Consider the following 23768-nt stretch of genomic DNA (forward strand, 5'->3'; position numbering starts at 1 on the left):
TAGCTGACTGTATAATAAATTATAAAGCAGAAGGTAATAATAACAAAAAATTAAATAAAGTCAGTGATACAAATACGAATTTAAAAAGAGGAATATAACGTCAAGGATAAGGATGATGCAAGCGTACATTCATTATATGGTCGAGAGAGAAGATTCACCCTGTATATTGGATGAAGATTATACAAGTGTTCGAGTTCTTTTGGTGGATACTCACCTTCTCCTCGAGTGCAGGTCCGTTCTCCATCGCGTGCATAATGGCGTCCGAAATGCGGGTGTCCAATTGTCTGACAGCCCTCTCGGCATTCAGACCCAACGGATCCATACGACCGTCGACCGCTACAACGAGCCTCTCGACCGTTTCCACGTACCCGGACCATGCGAGGTCCAGTTCGGATGCTGGCTCTGTCAGACAACCTCTGCAATCAGATTATATATTTTCAGCTCCGATTTTCGTTTCGTTCCCTCTGAGAACGATATTTTATTTGTCGACTTTTTCCTACGACTCTTCTCGTCACTCTTTACGTTTAACAATAATATACGGCCGGCCACGAAAGTACTTATTTGAATATTTATGATAAAAAGCTTTTATATGAATGTAATATGTGTAGTGTGTGTTACATAAAAGATTCTCAAATTCATTAGCACCAAATAAGACACGATTGTCACGATTATATTGATATTTAAAAATAATCTGTCCGCGTGAGAGAACATTAAAGATGTTCGCGCTGATTATTAAGGTTTATTAATATAATGGATAATTATTGTGTAAATATTTTCTCATCTCTGTAAAATATATACTCGTAGTAAATATCTTGTAATTTTGTTAACTCGACATTTGAAAAATATTATTATGTTTCGGTAATAGTTTGGGATTTGTTCTCAACATATAATGAGCAGACGTTACGATTTACCGCAATTTTACGTATTAACAGAGCTAATATCTTACTCTATTCGCGTTACGGTTATTTTTTCTCTTTTCTATTTACCTACATTTATCTATCGATTAATCTACCATGTAAGATAGATATCTGTGATGAAGAAAAATAAGCGCGATATGTATTGCCTATAAACGTGAAATATTACCAATGGTGAAAAAGATAAGTACGACAAGTTTCTATCATTTATAAAAATATAAATAATCTGGAACGATTATTTGTACAAACAAATGTTATGTAATGATGTTATCGATAGTTATTACTTAGAATATTACTTTAACGGAGCAACCGATCGAGTATACAATTTTATATAAAATCTGACTACCCAAACTGATAAAGAAATAAAAATCGCCGCTGCAATTTTGCATATATTTTCATATATGAAAAATTTCCTATATAATATCACGTACTTATGTTTTTTTCAAATCTTGCATTTCATTTAGTTATTAATGTTTCATTGTAGTTTATCAGCATATTATTCTTCTGACATTAAACATTTATTTATCAAAGCCCCTAGATTTCAAATTAAAATCAATTGTATCAATAAACGCAAAAGAATCGCATCTTTTTTCACATAATCAAGCAACATTCCGATTATAAGAAATTAAAGTAATAAGCTTTACTAATTATAATTTTTGTAAACTATGATTTTATGTACATATGTGCAGAACATTACACAATGATACTAGCTTTCGGAAGTATGCGATAGACATAAGTAAAACTTTGACAAAAAGTATTGTACTCGGATGAATATAGTCAAGCATGCCTTTCTTTGAAAAGTGTGTTTGCTTGCATAACCAACTACTCTTCAAAGTTCCAAGTAAAGCAATTACAAGTTTCCGCATGTCTGCATCTAGTTATACCAATATGTCACGGAGAAATATTACTTCAAGAACGCTGTGACATCTTATTTAATAGTACAAATCATTTCTTATCATCATCATGGTCATCGTTTGCCTATGTTCAACGAGGAAAATGAGGCTTTTTATTTTAAGCTAATCAAATGTACATACTCGAATAATTTACGAATTTACGAAACAGTTGTTATTTATTAGTAGACTGCTGACATTTGTACAAATTCTTACGTTTTAAAAATTCAAATTAAAAATCCTTTGCCTTCGATGTTCGAGCGTACGTAGAACGTTACATACTTCGCAACTTTTGTTACTATAATTAACATTTATTTCGAGTGTAGATATGTTATCATATTAAAAACAGGCTACTCCATCGATAAATTTCATAAAATCGAGAAATACGAAAATTAGTATGAAAATTAGCCATAACGTAATTTCCCAAATCGGAAAGGGACACAATGAAATCATCTTCGACACAATTTCAAAACGCATTTTGGTTCATACCCACGTGACCTGCGTATATTTAGATCTCGAGTGAGCGATTTCTCAAGTGAGTGGTTTCGTCGGATGTGGATGGCAAAAGAATCACCATAATCCCAGTAATCCGGAAGCTGATCGATCAAACTAATTACCTTTATTTACAATTAACGTCTTACGATTTTAAACAAATTTATTTCCTCTTCTTTGTATAGCAAAAATCTCTAGCTTATCTATTTATCGGTCTGGTACTATTTTTCAGATATTTTATACTCGTTTTCTTGTTTACTTACGATGTATTTGTATTAATAATGATTAAATTACAAATTAAATTAAATTAATGTATATAAATAAATGATTAATAAAATAAATAAATATAATTAATAAATAATAATATAAAATTTATAATTAGAATAAAAATAATTAATAAAATTTGTAAACTAATTTATAAATTAAATTAAAGTATAATGAATTATTTTGCGTGTTTGTATTGCTATAATTTATTTAAATGTACTACTTTAAATTTTATAAGCTCGAATAAAAAGATTCTAAATAAAAGTTTTTTTATTGGAATTTTTTATTTTATTATATAGATTCGTCCTGCTTTTATATCTTTTATATAAACAAGAAAACTAGGCAAATATATGTTACGATCTAACATCTGTTTACAATGGAATAAATTACCACGATGAAATATTTTATAAAATACAATGAGATTATAAATATCTACGGAAACTGCGATTTTGCAAAAACAAATTGAACCTCAACTCGATAAATTTAGATACTGAATATTTCACGTTTAATATCTAATCGAACGCTGTGAAATATCGCGAGATGAATCGCTTTGAACGTCAAAATTTTTATTTCGTTGTTTAAACAAAGTTAAAGGCTTCAATGTTGCATATATTCGTTCTATGAATACGTGTAAGGAAATGTACAACTAAAATGCACAAAAGTGTAAAACGCGAGAACTTAAAATTAACCTTGAAGTTAAATTGGCCAGACAACTCAAGGTATTTCTACAAATATCAGTCCATACACGAGGAAACGGCTCATCAAATGTGATAAAAGAAAGCGAAAGTAACCGATGTCAACGTAGAATATAAAGTGAGTCGTTAAGGTTAAAAGAAACGCGTAAAAGAAGGAGTCTATATTCATTTTTTTCATAAATCTTCATTCGCGAATTTAATAAAAATCTGTAACACGAATGGTTAGTAGAGTTAAGTAAAATAAAATAACGATACTAAGATAATAAACGGAAAAATTACATAATTACAAAAATATTAAAAAATCACGTTTTTAAACATTCTAATTCTTATTATAATCCTAATCCTAGGTAAATTGTCGTAAAACGAAAGAATCAACACCGATAAATGAAACTTTAAACTGCGAACTTTGATAAAGAAGAGTATGGCATACTTATTAATTAATTGAAAATAGACTAAGATATTAAAATATAACTAAATAAGCAATTCATCCGCCAATATTTTTCCGCAATAATTTTTTTTTGTAACAAGCGTAAAATTTTATAACATTAAATGGCAGGTAAGAAAATCTTTAAAACAAAATAAAGAGTTACTAGACATCGTCCAGATATTTCATATACAAATTAGAGCTTCACCGTCTCAGATTTAAAAAGTTCTTATTAAGCTGCTTCGATGCTCCCGAGCTTTACACGATTTCATAAAACTCCGGATGTGTTACATGTACGATCATTTTATGCAACAAATTAAACGTGCAGGAGACATTTTATTCCACGCTCGAATAAACTTTGAATGGATTTCGCCGTGAATAGCAGAGTTCATTTCCGAGTTTAGATGGTTTGACTTGTTAAACGCGATCCCACGACGATTACGGGAAATTTCAGTAATTATTAATCGAGTGTAGGCAGATTAGAATAAACATGTTCAACTGATGTTTACGTGGCATCAAGCGGTTGTCAACATTTATATTATTGCAAGTACACAATTCGAAATTGCTACGCAACAATAAGCGTTTCACCTAACTTAGAATTTGAAAAATAGTCGTATTTGAATTACAACTTCGAAAACAATTACGTATATATCAAGTTGCTTCCTAGGTAATGTTACGTCTATATATGTATAATGACTCATGAAAATATTCGAACGTTGACCACAAGAAATTTTTATAGCGATTACATTGGAAAAATTTGAAATGAATCCGGAAGAAATATTAAAAAATTACAAGATACTTGTTGCAAATATACACTTGGTAAAAGCTTGGTATTCAGCGCGAACAGTGCTTTTAAACATATGATTAATGCCAAGGACTGAAGCTTACTAGCATAATGAATAACTGACTGTTCTAATATTAGATATAGTTTGATGATCTATGCGAAGTACGCGCAATAAATATCTTAGAACTTTTATACATTATCTGTATATATTTTCAAACTCGTTTCAAATTTATTAGTAGAATCAGGATAGTAATCGCGTATCACTAGAGTGCTGATAAAATTTCAAAATACTTTATATAACATAGAATTTTATAGAACATAGAAAAAAAGTAATAATATGGCTTTCAAGTTTTATATTTCTTCTTAAAATCTAATTCATAACTTAAACTTCTTTAAATGTTTGCATAAAATGTACGTAAACTGATAGTGTTATCTGTGACGAAAGGTAAATGTAAGAGAAAAACAATTTCATTGAATTTAACATGTATTACGAAAATAAGTCATTTCTTGGTAACATTTTGAGTAAATAGATAAAGCAAATTCTTCTGTTTATATACAAAAATCGCTCGTATATTTTTTTTTCACGTTTGTGTACTCGCTATGTACCCGTTGTGAGAAAGAAAATAATGCGCGAAACATTCGTATTGCTCCAGAAATTCACGGTCATCCGACGCAATTCTCGCCACCATAGGCGTCCTGAGTTTTTAAAGTCGTACACATTGAAACGATTCCCACAGGGCCGCAGCTACGTGACAATGACTAATGCGATTGAAAATTAACAAAGACCGCGGTGAATAGGCCGACCTATGAGGCTTAGATAATTATCAGAGTTGGAAACACGGTGCTTACCTCATGACATTAGTGCAGAATCCGCTGCAGGGCCTGACAGAGGGACCAATGCTCTGACACCTGGGACAATAGGTCATCCTGAGTAGTGCACCGTAGCAGGCTTCCTGCTGAGGACTAGTACCGGAAAACAGCACGCTGTCGGTTTTATCCAAGACCGTTTTGCCAAGAGTCAATGCCTGCACGAGCACCCGCGTCGCTTCCAAACTTTTGCTCACCGATTTCGCCACCTGTTTCGGTATGTCTCCGAATGGTTGAATTTCATCCATAGTCTCGTACAAACAGGTCTTGAATTTTTCTGTGAAATCTTGCTCGTATTGGTGAGGATTCACCGCGTTGTGATACGCGATGGGGAACAGTTTGGTGAAGAATTCGATGAACCGTTCCTGAAGCATATCGCGGGTCAGCGGTTGCTGCAAGGTGTCCGGCGTGTTACTCGGTGACACGTAATCGGCCATCGCCTGGTACAACGCTTTTATCGAGGGCCTGCTCAACACCGCCATCGTGCGATACACTTGATCGAACAGGGTTAAGGTTTTGTTCTCCGACTGTCTCGCCAACATCGTCACCGTTTCTGCAAAACAAAAACATCCGAGATTAAAGCAGACCTGCGTCGTAGCCTAAGAAACAAATTTATAGCCTCGTTCAGATTATTGTGCTGAGTCGTACAAAATGTTCGTGGCGAAATTTAACAAAAAATTCCTGGTAGTTTAAGGTAATCTTTTTGTGGAATTAGTATTCAAAGACCGCATGGAGAAAATACAATAGATCTGTTCTTGTTAACCTTTTTTCCTCCTATTATATACGCAGTGACTAAAAAAATATTTCAACGTGAAACAGTTGAAAAAGAGAATAGTCTGAGCGAGTTGAAGATATAAATCTTTCGAATATAGGCAACAAATGTATAATGTTTTCTGAAAAGGGAATAACATTGGTTTAGTTGATATGTTAATTGAACTAATTTGATATTCTATATTAATATGCAAAACTGCATAATTGATCCTATTAATATTTTTTAATGCTTAGGAGGTTAACAACATATTAGAATTTTAAATTGCTTTTTTATTAAAGACAACAAATACGACTTATCGTGTTCTCCACCTGTAACCTTCGTTTTATATCGTTATACTGATGAATTTAATAAATCTTGTAATTAAAAATATTTAGTGGTAAATTCAGTAATGAATTTTTCCACGTTGTGTTTGTAGGTTTCTAAAGTATTCAATCTTATAGCGATAAAGCAACTTTTGCACGGAATAAATGATGGTCAGGTGATGATTACATAGTAAATGTAATCAAATAGAATGTTCCAGCAAAGATATTTTTCTACGTATCTAAACGTTTTCCTTTGATTGCTGTATTTAATGTCCTCGCAATGATATTTATCTGAAATTACATTACGGTATAGCTCTATAGGTACTCGTATTATTTATGGCGAATAAACTGTCTAAAAGACAGATATTTATCAAAAAAAAAAAAACCCACGGATGTTAATTAATAATACTGTATGAATACTTTTGTCTCGACGAACGTATAATTATATGTTGTAATAATTATGTTGTAAACAAAATGTTACGTGAATGTTGTTTACTTTTGTAAGTTATCAAATAATTGCGTTATCGTTTGTTCGTGCATTTATTACTGTAAGCTTCACTATACAATATTCAGTTACATATACATAGATATATTTAAATATATTTAATAATATAAGAAATATTTCTCTTTCTATATTTACGTTCCAATTGTACGAATACCTTCGTCTGCCACGGTACGTGCACGCAGGAACGTTTAATGTGAAAAAGCTAGTATGTCAATAGATTAATATGCTGCGACAAAAGATAATAAATTTCTTTCTAACGAAGATATAATAGGTGGAACGAGGTAGTGCTTATTCTCGGATTTTCTATAGTCGTTTTCTCGTTACTGTGTGTTCGCCGATAAGGATTCAGAAAAATGTGTGTACGTATGTACATTGGATATTAATGACGTAGTTACAACGTATAGAGAAAAATACACTGTGATATTACAGGAAGGAAGAAAAATCGCGAACGAGGCGCGGCAATTTCGCACAGAAGAAAATTTCGCATTTATCGGTGGGGTACATCGATCGTAAAAGTATGGCAATAGCAGTAACAAGTTCCTTGAAGCTGGGAATTACAAGGGTGAGAAGATTTTATAGTTGGAGCAACAGCGTGTACATCGTAAAGATGAGGTAATAACGTTAACGAGAACGTTTACCGAAGTAATCGGAATTTATTGAGACGAAGTAACTCTTGTAATTGCTAGTACATAATACAATAGGATCTAAAGACATTGTGACGACAATAACTGAGGTTCCTAAAACAACATGCTACTTTTTATTTCCGATGAATGAGCTTTATATTTTGACGCATTTATCGTCATTCCTGATAATTGAGGTATCGTTCGTTGGAAAGATTCTGTTTTCCCCGTCAGATTATATGTTTTTCTCATAAACGCAGTTGTGAGAACTTTCTATTCTCCTGCTCAAAAAGCACAGGACACCTTCTATATTTAATAAAATTTTGATACTTAATATGGATTATAAATTTTAAATTGTATGCATTTTCTATTAAATATATTAATAGCAAACTAAATATATAATAGTAAACTTGATCTTATAGCGAACGAAGTTAAATGAATTATTACGCCAATTTATCGGTAATTATTCTTAATTTTGGAGCGAATATAATAGTTGCTTTAATACTTTCGTACAAGAATGTATGGATATCGCCATTCTGAACTATCAAACATATCATAATGAAATCTTTCGGATTCAATGGAGTCTTAACACAAAAAGTTTTATATAAATTCATTGAAATACTTTCAGGTGTATCTAAATTAAAATAACGAAACTAGTGTCTCCTTCCAAGAAAAGTATTAAAAAGTTCATATTTAATTTATTGTTTTTACAATACGAAAATCCATGTAAATTTTCAATGTTAAAACCGCATCTTCGATCATTTCAGATATCGCGCATAAATAAATTAAGTAAGTAAACAAACTTGCACTTTCGGTTTATTATCTCTATAGCATCTCTTTGAAGATACATTAACAGAGAAAATAATGTTCAAAAAGCCTTGAAAATATAATCCTATTCTAAGCGACAGAAGATACAGCGCAGACGTTCGTTGTGCATAGTGCTGCAGCAAAGCGGAATATAATTATAGAAAATGACAGAATTATCGATGGGTTTAAAATAAAAATTGTACACGGAAATGTTATTTTATTTAAATAAAATAGAAATTCGTAGGCTTCGTATATATAAGAATAATAAATATGCAAATTATTTTTCGACCATATTTCGTGTTTAGTCGAACAAAAGAAAAGTTAATTTAAAAATGCATCGCTGTATACAAATTTTTTCGCGTGTGAACAAATTCGATTAGACGCAGACATTACAAACAACAACTCCAAACAACTAACTTTCAACGAATCCATCGCTAACAAGATTTTTTCGACGTACGATTGTTTGGATTTCGATCGGTTTTCCGATACAGTAGACTCGCAGACGCGACACGACGTTCGTGTGCGCTAGTTGGTGAACAAATCCAGTGAAAATGCTGTCCAAACATCAAACAAGCAGACGCTGGAAAACTCCATGGATACCTATGAATTTGTTCGCGTCTAGAGTCACGGGTAGCGAAAACAAATATCAGGCTATTACAGCAACCATCAAAGAATAATGGACTTGGTTCGCGCGATGTAAACCATCGCGATGGGAAGACCATCTCGTAGCCTTCGGACGATGACTAACGTAAGAACAAATTGCCGACGCACAGACCTGGGACCTAGTAACATTCCTTTCGTCTTCTTTCTCCTGTTCCTTCGCCGCAATCGGCTCGCGATCTGGTCCTCGAAATACCTCGTGAAGAAGGAAATCGCCGGTAAAAGGAGAATAATAGAACAGCAGGAAGAACGCAAAAGAAGAAACAGAAGCGACAGAAGGAAGAAGTGATGAGAAGGGAAAGCAGGAGAAACGAACGATTGAAGGAACGGAAGACGTTGGAAGGAAAAAGGAAAAGAATACAGGGGAAAAGAGGATCGTCGCGATGTCTACTATCCTGGCTCGACTCGAGCATCGGTGCCCAGTTCTTCCAGCACCTCATCGTCTTCCTCTGTCTTTTCTACTCTTTCTTCCGAAAGGCTTCTTTTACCTACATACGATTTCAGCGCTTCTCTCCTCCATCTCCTACTCCTGATCCGCTTGGTCGCTACGGCGCGTCTCGTCCTGAGGCACTTGAGGCCATTCCGCGGCACAGAGGAGAGAGCTTCGGCATTCCTCTCGCCAGTCATTTTATTTTAGCGCCACCGTGTGGGAGAGAGCCCTTTTATCTCTATCTTTCTTACTCTCTCTCTCTCTCTCTCTTTCTTTCTCTTTGTCTCTGTCTCTCCTTTTTTTTCTTTCTGCTTCTCTTTCTTTCGCATACTCTCGGTTCACAGAGCTTCGCTCGGCGTCCTTCTCTTTTGTCCCACACTGTCTGTCTACTCTCGCTTCTCTTCTCTTTGGATTCTACATCCACGCCGAAGTCTCTCCTACCCTCCGGTTTGGAGGCTCGTTCGTGCGAGGCCGATGGACGGCGATGCTGGTGTGCTTGCATGGTATCCGATGGTGGCCATGTTGCGGAGCACGGAGGGGGTGCAAAAGGTACGTGGGAACTGTACCACGCAACTTGGTCGTTGCCGGACCAGCCTCAGACCGAACAAAATTTTAACCGCTTTATGTCCGAACCCGAGGAACTGCTCGTCGTTTCGGACACGTTCGTTCACGATAGCCAGGAATGATTTATCACTTTATTTCAGGAATTCTGGGCACAAATTGCGCGTACACGTACAGATAAAAAGCGGATATTTTTTAAGTAAGGAAATTTTTAATTTCGGTCGTGCAAAATGACACGTGAGATTGTAGTTCTCGATTTGATTGTTAAACGTTATTAAAATTTGTTTTTGTTGACGAAAGATACCACTTGAGATGTAGAAACTTGTTTCTAGAAGTGTCTTTTATAATATACAGCAGTCGTAAATGGGAAAAGGCTTTATTTAATATGGCAATAGATAATAGATTTTCCCTTCGTTTCTATTTTACTGTAAACACATTTATTGTAGTTGAGATGTAACAAATAGATTTTGATAATTTTCATAATATAATAGATGGCTGGCTTAGCTAGAATCACTGTAAAATTACAGACTTTATCAAGCAACTGACAAGTCTTTAGAATAACTAAACGTACAAAAATCTGGAAATACATATAATTAAAATTATTCGACATTGTTTATGATATACTTTTTTATAATGTCGTTTACTTATTTTCCTATAATTTATTTACATTTTTATTACCAATATATCATCAAGCAATATCTATTTGTATTCATATCGAATTACTTCTTCTGCTTTCAGAATTTAATCTATTAAACGATCGATGCTTATTAATATTCAGTATTTTCGAACTACTTCTTACACATGAAACAAAAATATTAGGATACATAGCATTAACCTCAACCATAACGCTCGATTTATTCTTTAGACTGACCCCCTATTTGAATAGTTTTGGACCGCTTATTCTATTCTTATTCATGCTATCCAGTGAATTCCGCCTGTGTCGTTATACGTGCATTTCTAAAGAACAAATGTGGAACGGACGCAACGTAGATATGTGTAAATCGACTCTAATTGTAACATTACTGCATGCATATGTATATGCTTGTAATACAAGAGTCTCGAGTTTATTAGGGTATACGTAATATATATGTATAATGAATATGAGTACACTGGCCCACGGAAGTATTTGAACACTTGCCATAGACAATTTTTAGGTCCATACTGCATACGCTACATAAAACGCTTAGAAATTTCATTAGTTTCGCAATGAAACACAACTGTGATATTTATACTAATCAATTTGGGAAACTAATCTGACAATACGTAGATAGGAATATACAAACGTATATTTCATAAAAAATTAGTATAAGCGTGAGTAGTCATCTTAAACATGTAATAAGTATCAAGTATGGTCCTACTGAATGTTGAGATTTATTAATGCGTATAATGAATGTCGGGCAAAATGATTTGACTGTTTAAATACTTTTGTCATTTCTGGGCAATATATATAAATATATACCTGTAATAAATATCTTACTCACTAAATATTTGGATATCTAACACCTGCACTATCTATTTGCAGACGAATATTCTAACTTTACCGATACAATCCTGATAGATGGTTTTTATAACGGTGCCAATGAAATTTCAAAACGTTTCACATATCTAATATTTATGATATATTCATAAAAATTGTCTACCAGAGTGCTTTCACGAGCCTGTGTATATGTACATTATTATGTAGATGAAGATAGAGCAGGTGCATGTTGCGAGTATGCAGCGTGTAAGGGTAGCGCACGGGTACTGTAGACTAGCGTAGACCGTAGATTGTAAGAAATGACATTTTTCTGAAGTAGGTGAGCGGCACGGCTGAGCTTAATTACGATGCGTAAAATAGACAGAAAGAAAGAAGAGCTGCTTCGAGAGTTCGACAAGGTGCTCTTATCCGTTTCAAGTGGAGTTAAAGAGTGGCGAACACGTCCTCTACTCGATGACAAGAAGGAATAATTATTACTGAGATACTTATCTGTGGTATTCTAACAGCATGCTCAATAACGATTATTATTAGGCTAATTAATTATCCATTATCAAAGTCTAGCGAAAATCTAATTTTCGTTGCCATTAAGGTCCGCTCTTTGTACCGTACTCGATAAGATTAAAATTAATAGGATTACGCGCGAATTACATACAATTAGAGCATTTTCATTCGCTTAGTATACCTCGGCATCTTAGAATCGAACAGCGTTAAACATTCGTCAAAAAACTGCTCTAACAGTTACCACGTGTAAATACTCGTATATCGCGTGTTAATATTGCTTACACATGGACAAATCTTGATATTCAGAATATAACAGATTTCCTTCGAATAATAGTAACTTTAATTCTTAAGAACTTTTCTTTCTCTATCATAAACAAAACCAATGATTCTGGATGTTGATCGATTATACCAGTTAGTTCTCTCGAAAGGATCCTTCTAATATAAAAAACACAAAAAATCATTCAAAAATCATTCAATTTGTACTAAATATCAGCAAGCGACTTATAGCCAGCAGTATCTACCAGCAAAAACGTTGATATATTCGAAAACTTGCCTCGAACAAAACACAAAGCAAAAACATGTAAGCTCATGTATACAACGTTGTATACTCGGCGCGAGTCTCGGACATCTGGCCACCAGACGAGAAGTTGGCGCGTTAAAGTTGACGGAACCGATGTTAATTAATTCATTGATTCGTCGGTGAAACCTGTTCCGCCGAACGTGAACAACCACGAACGAATCGTAACGCCCACGCGAGACTAGGTAGGCGCGGCGCACAGCGTCGCGTCAAACGCGAACGCTTCGACGCCGAGGGAATCGAAAACGCGTGACCCGCGCGCGCCACGTCGCGATAAACATCTCGAACTCGCGGTAGAAACGCGTTTTCCGCGAGTATCGGAAATAGAACGGGCCAAAGACGAAAGCCTAGAGACTAGTAGGTTGCCGAGGCAACGACACGCGCGTACATGACTTTCGTGTCCTCTTCCTCTCTGCTCTCGCTTTTCTTTCTTTCGCTTTCTTCTTCGCAGTGTCTCTCTGCCTTTACGCCGAGAACCACCTCCTCTATTTTTCTACCGTGTAAAATTACTATACGTCGCGGCGAATATACTCAACCGACGACCATACGTCCGACTGTGAAGTCATGCGCCACGAAAATCACGGAGATACGCGAAATAACGAGTCTAGGTGCGCGTCGCGGCTTCTCCCAGCTTTCCTAGTGTTCCTTTTTGCTCTTTTTCTTTCTCACTAACCTTCTCTCTCTCTCTCTCTCTTTGTCGTTCTTTTGCAGTGCTGAAGAAATTCAACTAGTCGCTGTATAAACATGCACGCATATGCACGTATGTAAGTACGAGCTCGTCGTCAGCTCCGCAATTCACCGTGCGATTTTCTCCGAGATGCCGACTCCGAAACCGAGGTCGGAGCTCTGACTTCCAACCAGACCGCGCGTTGCGGTTTACTAAATATATTTTCTCTTCATTTTATCGTGAACCGTATATGTTGCATGTCCGGTGTATATTTCACTTTCTTTCCTTACCTCTTTTTTTCTCCTTCCTCTCCTTTTTCTTTGTTTTTTGGCATTTTTATGTTTCGTTGCTTCTGTAAACCGTCAAGAAGCATATGTCGTGGAAAGTTTATTGCACGCGTTTTAAAAGATACAGCGAAATCAATGACTCTGCTCTTTGTTGATACATTGTTTCGTTTATGTTATGGCTTCGTCATCTTCACGCGTTTTAATTTGTTAACACCTTTGACCTTATGCTACACGAGCCAAACAAAATTCATTCGTTTGATCTATGAATGTACTATATATATGTCGAAAGAAATTCCATCGTTGTGTTCTGCAAACGCTTGTATGTGCTCGATGAAATTTATATTCTGTTACATTTTTAAGACGCGAAATTTATAATATACATGTTATATTCGATGACTTCCTGGAATTTCGAATAAAGAGAGTTCAAGATTTTACGTGGTATTAAACTCAACCCTGGCAAACTTTATCTACTTCTACAATCGGAAAACTTCTGCTAGAAAAAGTCTCATTTTTCGAGTCGCGCCTATACTCAAAAGGAACGCCGAAAATTCGGAGTTTAATGAAACTTGGTGTATACATAGCGCAGATTGAGGTATGCAAAGAACATTTTTTTGTCCTGCGAAAAATCACTTTCAGCAGGTAAAATCCACTCGAAAGTTTCTACATTTTTTTCATTTTACGAACAACGGTACAAGACAGAACAAAGTTTTAATATAAATTCTTTGACTTTTTCTGCTGCATGTATGTAATTGCAGAAATTTCTCTACAATACGTAATTTTAAAATAAGTAGCTTCTCGTATCATTTTAAATAGAAATGCTTACATTTCAAGAAAATATCTTCGAACGTATTAATACATAAATACAAACTGAGCTTTTCTATAATACGTACAGGAGAAATACCATAGTGCTTATTTTGGTTACAAGAAAATCTTTATCCTCCGACATAATTTTTAAACAGTAGGCAAAACTCGTGCTCTGACAAACAGTAATTATCTCACCTTTTGATTACGTTGACGCAGTACATTTTATTCGAACGTCATTTACGCTTGCATCCAGAGAATACAAATTGCTTGCCTTCGATTCTCTTTCGACATACATAAATTCGATCACGTCTCCACTTATGTATTTCCATACATCCGGTTGACTAACTATGCAACAACGTTTTATCTATCATCTTTGTTACATAACATTTAAGAAATGTAAGATATTGTGCAAAAGTCTGACTATTACCTAAATAATGTTTTATGAACGAATATAAGGGTACTTGGTATTATTTTAATATTTCTTCTATTTGTTAAAAAATATTTGATCTGCGAGTGTAATATCCATTTGCTAAATATCTAATTGTAATTAGCGTTTTAAATAATTTCTAACTTTGCATTACCTTTTATCATTCTCTCAACAGTAGCGATCTTTACCACGCACACATACAATGCTGTCGGGTAATTTTTCAATAAACCCGTTCCCATGAATCGATCCCTTCGATTATTCTGTGTATAAGAGTATAAGTGGTAGACGATTAAGAATGAAATAGTTCACGAGATATTTCAACTTTCTTCACAATCTTTTATTCATACTTTTAATTTCAATCTCTAACATCCTACATTCTCTACGTTTTAATATATTCTAAAAATTTACTTCAAAGATACAATTTCCCCAAATTATATGCCGAGGTTCTCAAAATAAAAATCGGTGGACATATTCTTCTCTAATCATACGATATGTCGCTTTTTCAAAAACACTCTACCAAGAAACTTGTAATAGCAACAACAAGTAAGTACGTACCACGATTTTATTGCATGCGCATGAAAAAGATTAATCAGAGCAATGTATACGCTTTGAAAGGAAAATCGGAAACCATAAGTTCATTCGAAGTACCAATGAAACGGTTTGCGAAAGCGATATGTAAAATCTGTGATGTGATCATAGTTTCAAACTACTAGTTGGTGGTAGCTTCGAAACACAGTGCTACAACTAGAAGTCCACCGAACGACAGAATTGCAACGTATAATTTAAACTGATCACATGCAAACATCTGCGCATCGTAACAGATCATTAACTTGCATACACATTTGTTCACGTCGAGGAAAGTTTCTTTGTAAGATTCCCCATAAAGCGAGCAATTGTCTGAAGAACAAAAAACCATGGAACATCGAGGTAATTTTATTCGAGTTGTCATGCAAAGGATTATCCACCTTTGACTTAGAGTGCTCCACAGAATTTCTCGTAATTTATGGTTTCGTGTTACAACGTTTCGCGTACCTACGCGTAATTCTTGTCTACGCTTTTCAGAATCAAGCGGAAACTCGCTTTTCATAACTGTAGGTATGCACATACAGTCACAATAGTCTATATACATCCCTTAAATTTCAAAGCTGTAACTTCAGGCAAATTTTCTATTAATTGAACTTGGCTACGTGTTTAACAAATTTCTTGAACATATTAAGGGGAAGCGAAAACAACTGTTTTAAAGGATTATATCAATTTGTATTTATGTTCTTCTTGGTATTGATAAGTTTCCGGAATAATTTCATTGCAGGATCTTCGCGAGCTAAACGTTTACATAATTTTCAAATTAGAGATACGTTAATGTACTGAGAAAAATTAACATCATTTCCTGTCGATATGTAAATATAAACAATTGTATTATAAAGTGCAATTTCTAGTTTCTTCCCATACAGCGGATGTACAAAATTCGTGAAGCGTATACACAGACTTTATGAAGTATTAGACTTTCGTTGCTGACTGTACTATATACGTCGACGAAAATTTTCTTCCTGAAACCCTCGCACCCCACTAGCTTCAAAGATTACATCAACGCTGAACGAAAAAGGAGAAAGGAAAGAAGAAAGAACGGGGAGATAAACGGTTGATTAATAGACGCGTATGTAACATATTCTTCTTCGCGCAGAAATTAATTGTATATGTAAAAACAGTGAAAAAAGTTAATGTAAACATATGTGTTATTTATCCTTGTTTGTGAGATATGGGTTTTGTGTTCTGTCATTTTAGGATCACAAGGAAGCAACATGATAAATTATGATTTGTTGATTTTCTAATTTGAAGACTAATTCGGCCGAGGAGCCAGATTAATGACAAGGCGCCTACAAACTTGTCTTGAAATGCAAGGTGATCATTTTGAACATCTTCCGTAAGGCTAACCACCTAACAAACAAAGAACACAGGAGAAAAATATGATAGGTCATATTTTTTGTCTATTGCAGGAAAGTAATTTAGGATATCGTTAATCAATCTTGCTCTCCTTCTACTTGATCGTGGGATGAAACCTAACTTTCTCTCATCCTCTGAGTATCTACAAAATATCGATAATAAAGACATTAGTCAAGTCCTTGGTCTTTTTTTAAAAAAAAAGATGATGGATTTATTAGTCATTTTTAAACTACTTATAGTTTTCAGGAAATTATTTCCTTTCCCAATTATGTGTATATATTGAATTGTGTATAGATGTTGAAGCACATCTCTTTAGCTACAAATTATGATATTGCGTATGAAAATTAGATACTCAACAAGCCATAACTTCTCACGCTGTTTCCATGCGGTCTTCGTGTGACAAAACCCAAGGCTCATTACGTCTTAAAAACAGAAACGAATGGAAGAAGTGAGCAGTTCGGAAGAAACGTTTATTAACCTGGTAAATTGAATAATTGCGAAAAATGGTGATGTCGCAAACACTGTTTCTTAAATTTATCTTAATATCTTATTCTATGAACCAATTTGCTGGCGTCACTTGTTTCTCGACAGCTGAATATTAATCGCGTACTTGTGTAATGTAATTGAGAAATTAGTAGAAAATGGAGTTAATCTAGTTTCTGAGAAACTATTATCTTTATATATAAACGTTCTTCGTTGTTTTCGGGTGTATGCAATCAATTGCTGAAACGGTTCCCAACATAGCCCGAGACACCGTGTATATTTTGCAGAGAATTTCGCAGGATTTTCTTGTAATTTATAGTTGCACGGTTCGTGGTATCGTTTATCTAAATATAGATAAGGCTTATTCTCTGTCGTTCTCTCTCTTGGTGGGCAAAGTCACGCGGCGCGAAACTCACGGAGAAACGCGACATAATAAGGCCGGAGGTGCATGTGCGAAGCTAGTGCAGCCACTAGTATTCCCAAGTACGCCTATATATTCGCGGGTCTAACTTTATCGGTCGACCGAGTCCCCCTTCGCTCTTTGCCGATGCAAATCCGAAAATCCTCGGTTAGTATTTTACCTTCCCACCAATTCTCGAACGAGCGCGGCGAATACGAGGGTGTAATGGAAAAATGCAAGGGGTAGCACGCGGCTTGCGAAATGCGGATTCGCGTTTAACCGCATTATCATACGTTTAAATAAATTCCGACGAACGTACGGCGTGTCGCATCGCGGGCATAGCCAGCGTAAAATAGCTCAGGGATAACCGACCGTGTAAGGAAAATTCACGGGAAAATTTAGCTTACAGATTTCGGTTCAACGTTTTCACTATCCTTCGAAACTCGTGAGAACGTGGACGCGCGAAGGTGTATGCAAACACCTGCGGCATTTCCATTTGAAACCGCAGGAGCAGAGTTTTAATTTCAACGATGTGAACTTTTAACAAGTACTGCTTCGTGTAATGAAATAAATAATTCGTATATAATGATATAATGATGTTGTAATGTACATAATGACATGTAATAATATTATGTAACAATATAATAATAGTAATGTATAATAATATCAATCGGTTAGTTTAATGAGATAATTATTATTTATTCATATTATATAATTCTTTCACAACATTCTGTAAATAACAGGTTGTTGTGTCATTATTATGTATGATCTAACAGCAGATGATTTATTTAATATAGTAAATAATATAATTATTTAATGCTCTCGAGGTAGATGTTCCTATAAATTTATAATACAAAATTCAAATAGGGAAACATGAAAGGAAATGAAAGGAGTTATTGAAATCTTCTATAAATGGAAATTAGATTTTCGATTGTAACCGGAACCACGGAAATGAAAAAAACCCTAATAATCCATCGATCAAATTCTGCAAAAACTGCGATGTGAATACATTTCTAATAAGATAAATGTCATAAGCTATCTACAATATTTAATATGAAAAAGATACGCATAAGTATATCAAAACAAGTGTTTCTTTAGAGTAAAAAATAATTTAAAAAGGTATAAAAAATTGTGCAACTTTTCGGATAATGGTTTAAAATATTTAAATGATTGAATTTTTGTATATGAACTATCTTACAAATAATTTGTTGGATAGATTATTTTTATAATGCGTACATGTGTTTAAATGTTACTTAATATTTAGAATAATCTGTTCCAATCATTTATCGTTGTATTTTTGTATTTTATTAATTTATTATTATAGGAGAACTAAATGATCTTTTTGTAGTAATTATTAGTGCCAAAATTTCAGATACAAGTAAGAAGCTATTATAATTAGTTACGATGTTTCCTCCTATAAATAAACAAAATTCTAATTTCACAAAATTCTCATTTCTGAACATGATATTTTTTTAAATGGATCAACTAAATTTTCATTCTCTCTGTCATCTACTGAAACAACTGATATTGATTAACAAAAATAGTGGTTTATCTTTTGTTACGAAAGATTGTTGCTCTATATCTTATCCTTGATGCCATAAATCCGAGTGACCTCAAGCATAAAATTCTGCTATATTCATTTCTCTTATTAGTTATCCATCTTCTTCCATCACTGAAATTATTTCTGAAGAAGATCGCTTCTGCTGATAAAAATATAGTAAAATCCCTCGTATATAGACTTTGAATTTACTACTACACATCAATTTAGTAATTTTCAATATATTAATCTAATAAGTAACAAAGAAGGAATCTATTACAAGCTTGAAAATAAAAAAAAGAAGAGAAATGATAATTCATACAATAAAGTATAATAAAAAAGTAGCCGTAATTGGGGGGAGGGGTGTTCTTTTTATTAAGAAAGCAAGATAAGTTGACTTGAGTCAGCTAAACTCCAACGTCTTAAAATTTAACCTTGAACTTTGCACAGAATAATCAAACTGGCATATTATGAGACATTATTAGTCTTCAATATATGATAACGAAAAAAGCAAGAAAATATTGTGTACCTCACATTCAGCAAAAAAAGATAAAATAAATAATCCGATATTATTTTACAATAAGAAAAATTCTCAATAATAGAGCTGATCAATTTTTATATCGATTTTTATATCAACTCATCGATAAATGTCAAACTTTATGAATAATACCAGATCGAACCACGATATGTGGGGACATTCACGGTGAAAAAAAAGTTTGGAGCGGCTCGTTAGAATTTTTGCGAATTGTCATTCCGAATAAACGTTTTCATGGGCGCCAGGCTAATTCTCGCGACTCTTCGCGATGCGAATAATGATTAGCAGGACGGTCCAGAAGCAAGAGAAATGCAGGTAGTTCTCACTTTATGAATTTTTCCCGCTTTACGAATTTCTATTTTTACGATCTTTCTTCCCCTTCTTTTTCTTTTTGCAGAGGAATTTTTATTTTAAATTGAGCACGACCAATGCGATTGAAGGCGTTCTTTCCTCTTTTCTTTTTTTCTTTTTTTTTTTTTTTAACGATGCACCGAAGTTTGCTAGTACATATATCTTCTACTACATTGACGGTTGCCTTCATCCGATGATGAAGAAACGAACAAACTTTTTCAAAGAATCTTTTTTAATTAAAAAGTTTTCTCATATCATTTTTTCTGAAGTATGTAAATCTTTGGCAGGTAAAATCTCTACCGATCATTTAATATTCGTATAAGATTTTGTACATATTCTCTCTTACGAACATAACTCTCGTTTATAACATTACAACATTATTTCTAAGGCAAATAAACTGCATAAACAACCCCTTTACGACTTCGATTTACGATACCGATTTACGAACAATCACCAGGAATCAATTATATGTGTAATTCGCAAAGGCGAAAGTACTGTAGAGAGATGAGAAGTTAGCTGGCAAGACAGTACAGGGGCAAGGCAGGTATTGCTCTTTATCGCTCACCAGTATATGTCGCTATATTGTCTTATTTGTATAGTGTGACACTCTCAGCCACTTACGATCGTATTGAACCTATCGGAAATAACCAATCAGACTCGTATTCCTTTACCTAATCACAATTTCAGTATCGTTCTCTATTATACTCTATTACTACTTATACAAAGATGAAAAGTTGGCTAGGACAGCATAACAGCAACGGAAGTATCGTTCTCTATTGCTCACCGTTACGTGTCGCTATACGATTTTATTTGCGTATGTGATACTTTCGATCAAGCACGCAGCTTATCTTTCCAGTTGTACGAAGTTTATCACAAATAACCGATCAAACCCGCATTCCTTTGCCTAGCCATCATCTCAAATACGGTAAAGGATGAAGTCGCGGATGCGAATTTCGCGGGGAAACGTGATACAACAAAGTTAGGTACATGCGAAACTTCCCCTTTGGCTCGTCTATATGCTCGCGTATAACTATATGTATGCGTATGTATGCGATGGGCCAAGTTCGGCGGTGCTTCGTCGAGCCCTGAGGGCCCCGATGATGTAAATGCGGAAATCTGATACTATTCTTCTTTCTTCTTCAAGCGCGAAATTTCGAATGTACATCGAGCGAAATTGACGAGATAGCGAGAGATGAAGGGAGAGACAAAGAGAGGAAGTCTCGCGGACTGTGATGGCGCAGGTTCAGGGACGAGAATTTTGAAAGTTCTCGCCACGGTTGGCTTAAATTCTTGTTCGAGCAGAATACCGATTTGTGGGATATCGATCGATTCGGGATTAAATTCGTATGCTACATCGATCAATTTCAATGGCTGGTTACTACGAATCGTTGCAGAGTTTATAACAAAAACTAGTTCCTATAATATTCAGTTGGTAGGCAAGTAATGTCGACTTTTGATGGTACTAAGAAGCACAGTTTCCACTGGCTCATATTTTACACTTTCGAATAAATTCTATGGGGTTGTTCGAGAAGTTCGTAACGTTTTTATTATGAATTTTTATCAAATAATAGGACGTTTGTTTTAATTGTAGTTAAGATGATCACTTGTATCGGATAGAACGTAATATAGTCTCGTTGCTATTTATTGAGATCTTGACATAACTTATTCAATAGATATAAATGTAACAGGAGATACTCTGGAGCCCACTGAAGTTATCTGAAGAAATTCTTTATCGAAAAAGATGAAAAATTTTTCCAAAAACGTCTCGTGAAGCTATAAACTTCTTAACGATATAAAGTTGACATTCTGTATTTATACATAAAATACCGTTGATTATTTCATGCATAATGAGTTAAAATATCTGAAAGATAAACGAATGCTTCCAAAGAAGATTTACTTGTGAAAATAACGAACGAAAATAGTCGTACATATCCAAGGTATCCCTTAATCGGTGGTATAACCGAATAAGGACTGATTCTACGCGAAGAAATAAATTTAAAAGCGTACAATAAAAATATTTCATCTAACGCTTCGTTTCTGAGAAAATCGAGTTTAAAAATTTTACAAGTATATTTAAAGTTGGTTACGTACCGACTGGGTAAGAACAAACAATTAGGAGATTATTCTGTACGCGAAAATAAGTAAAAAATGTAAAATAAAATTTTTCCATTTAAGGAAAAATTATTTTCAAGAAAGTTTGAACATGCTTAGTTAAGAACTGGTCTGGTGTGCATACACGTTACATTTTCAAACTTACTTTTCGCGAAAACAAAACATTTTATGGACAAACAATTTTATTCTACATTTTTTACCTATGTTCACATGTAGTGTAACTTCCTGTCGATTATTTACTCCTGTTCAGTCCCAAATTTTACCCTATATTTTCGACTTATTTTTTCACGAAGAATCACCCCGTAAACGGTGGTACAATACTGCATAATTAAGTCATAATCGTAACAAAAATTCTACTTATTCTGATATTCCTGAATCAAAATTTCTTCTACACAAGTTACTGTTCTTCTTTGATCATACCCGGCGATCAAAATAGTTTTCCATTAAGATTCCAATAGCTGTTTAAAATACATTTCAAATAAAGTTTTGAACGATTGGGCTGCCCGATCAGCTTCCGTGTTTCTTCCACATTTCGAAAATTTTTACTGAAGAATTTTTGTTTTACTGATCAAAATAAATAAAAATTAAAAAATAGAACATAACAGAAACACTGTCAAACGGTGAAACGAAGAGAAATGTATATCGTCGCAATGTTACCATGGTTAACATTACTCTTCCTCCTTCCGGTAAATAGCGTTTGTTGATGTCACGTAAATATTTGGATCAGCTACCGCATGATACCAGTACGACAGTGTAATGATAATAGAGAATATCGTAATAAAAAACGTCTTACTCAAACCAGCTTACAAACATCCTTTTCCACGCGATCATTTCCATGCGCTGTCATAGACATTCGAAGATTTACCGACGTCTTCTTCTTGTTTGTCTGTTCTCATAAAACGTATGCAATTTGTTTCCAACTGTCGGTTACAACTTCTCATAAATTGTTACTCAACATACAATACCATTAAACATTGCCACTGTAATTGATATTATTGTACGCCACAGAATACTTCAGGAATAATGCAAATGGGATGAAATTTTCATTCGATAACATTCTCGAAAAAATGATGCCATCTTAATAGATGACTCCAATGCCGGTTCTAAAAGATTAAAATTATGGAAAAGACAAATACAGATGTAAAATTACGTTTCTGCAAGATTTTAGATTCTGTATTGACGAAGAATTCTTTTCTCCTCTCGGCGAATACCACAAGTCCGTATGATTCTTATTTTTTAACACCTTGAATACCGGTATACCGGTCGGTTAAGTAAAGAAAGAGAAAAAGAAAAAAGTAATTCCAGAGAGTCGCAAGATATTTTCTCAGTAAGCTGTGGGTGAGTATTACAACTTCGTAGCCGCGGTCGTGAAGGGAGGAGGACGAGTCGCAGAAAGAAACCACTCTTGACCCGGCGTGACGACGATAAAGATAGAAGCAACCGAATGAAAAAGTAGCGTTGCCATTGTAAGGACAGAGAAATAAGAGAAAGATGGCCCCGTAAGCTACCGACGACACGGGTCATCTCGCTTATCTCTGGCTTAACCAGCCGTTTAGCTCGGTTACACACGTACACGCAGGAACAAACACAGGTAATACACAGGGAAGCTTACATCGACGATTTTACTATGCTTGTACGTGTTACCTGATCACACGACCCACCCACATAAAGCGACTAGTACC

At 34.6% G+C, this 23768-nt stretch overlaps 1 protein-coding gene across 1 annotated transcript in view; it reads right to left on the reverse strand.

Annotated features, from left to right (window-relative positions):
• LOC126916592 (division abnormally delayed protein) overlaps positions 1-23768 on the reverse strand; it is a 255946-nt gene that overhangs the window by 179507 nt on the left and 52671 nt on the right. The window contains exons 3-4 of the mRNA XM_050722541.1: positions 5313-5883; positions 215-416 (exon numbers count right to left, since the gene is read on the reverse strand). Coding sequence (XP_050578498.1) covers positions 215-416; positions 5313-5883 — 773 coding nt within the window. The remainder of the gene's footprint in view (positions 1-214; positions 417-5312; positions 5884-23768) is intronic.

The sequence above is a fragment of the Bombus affinis genome, chromosome 5, assembly GCF_024516045.1.
Source record: "Bombus affinis isolate iyBomAffi1 chromosome 5, iyBomAffi1.2, whole genome shotgun sequence".
NCBI lineage: Eukaryota > Metazoa > Arthropoda > Insecta > Hymenoptera > Apidae > Bombus > Bombus affinis.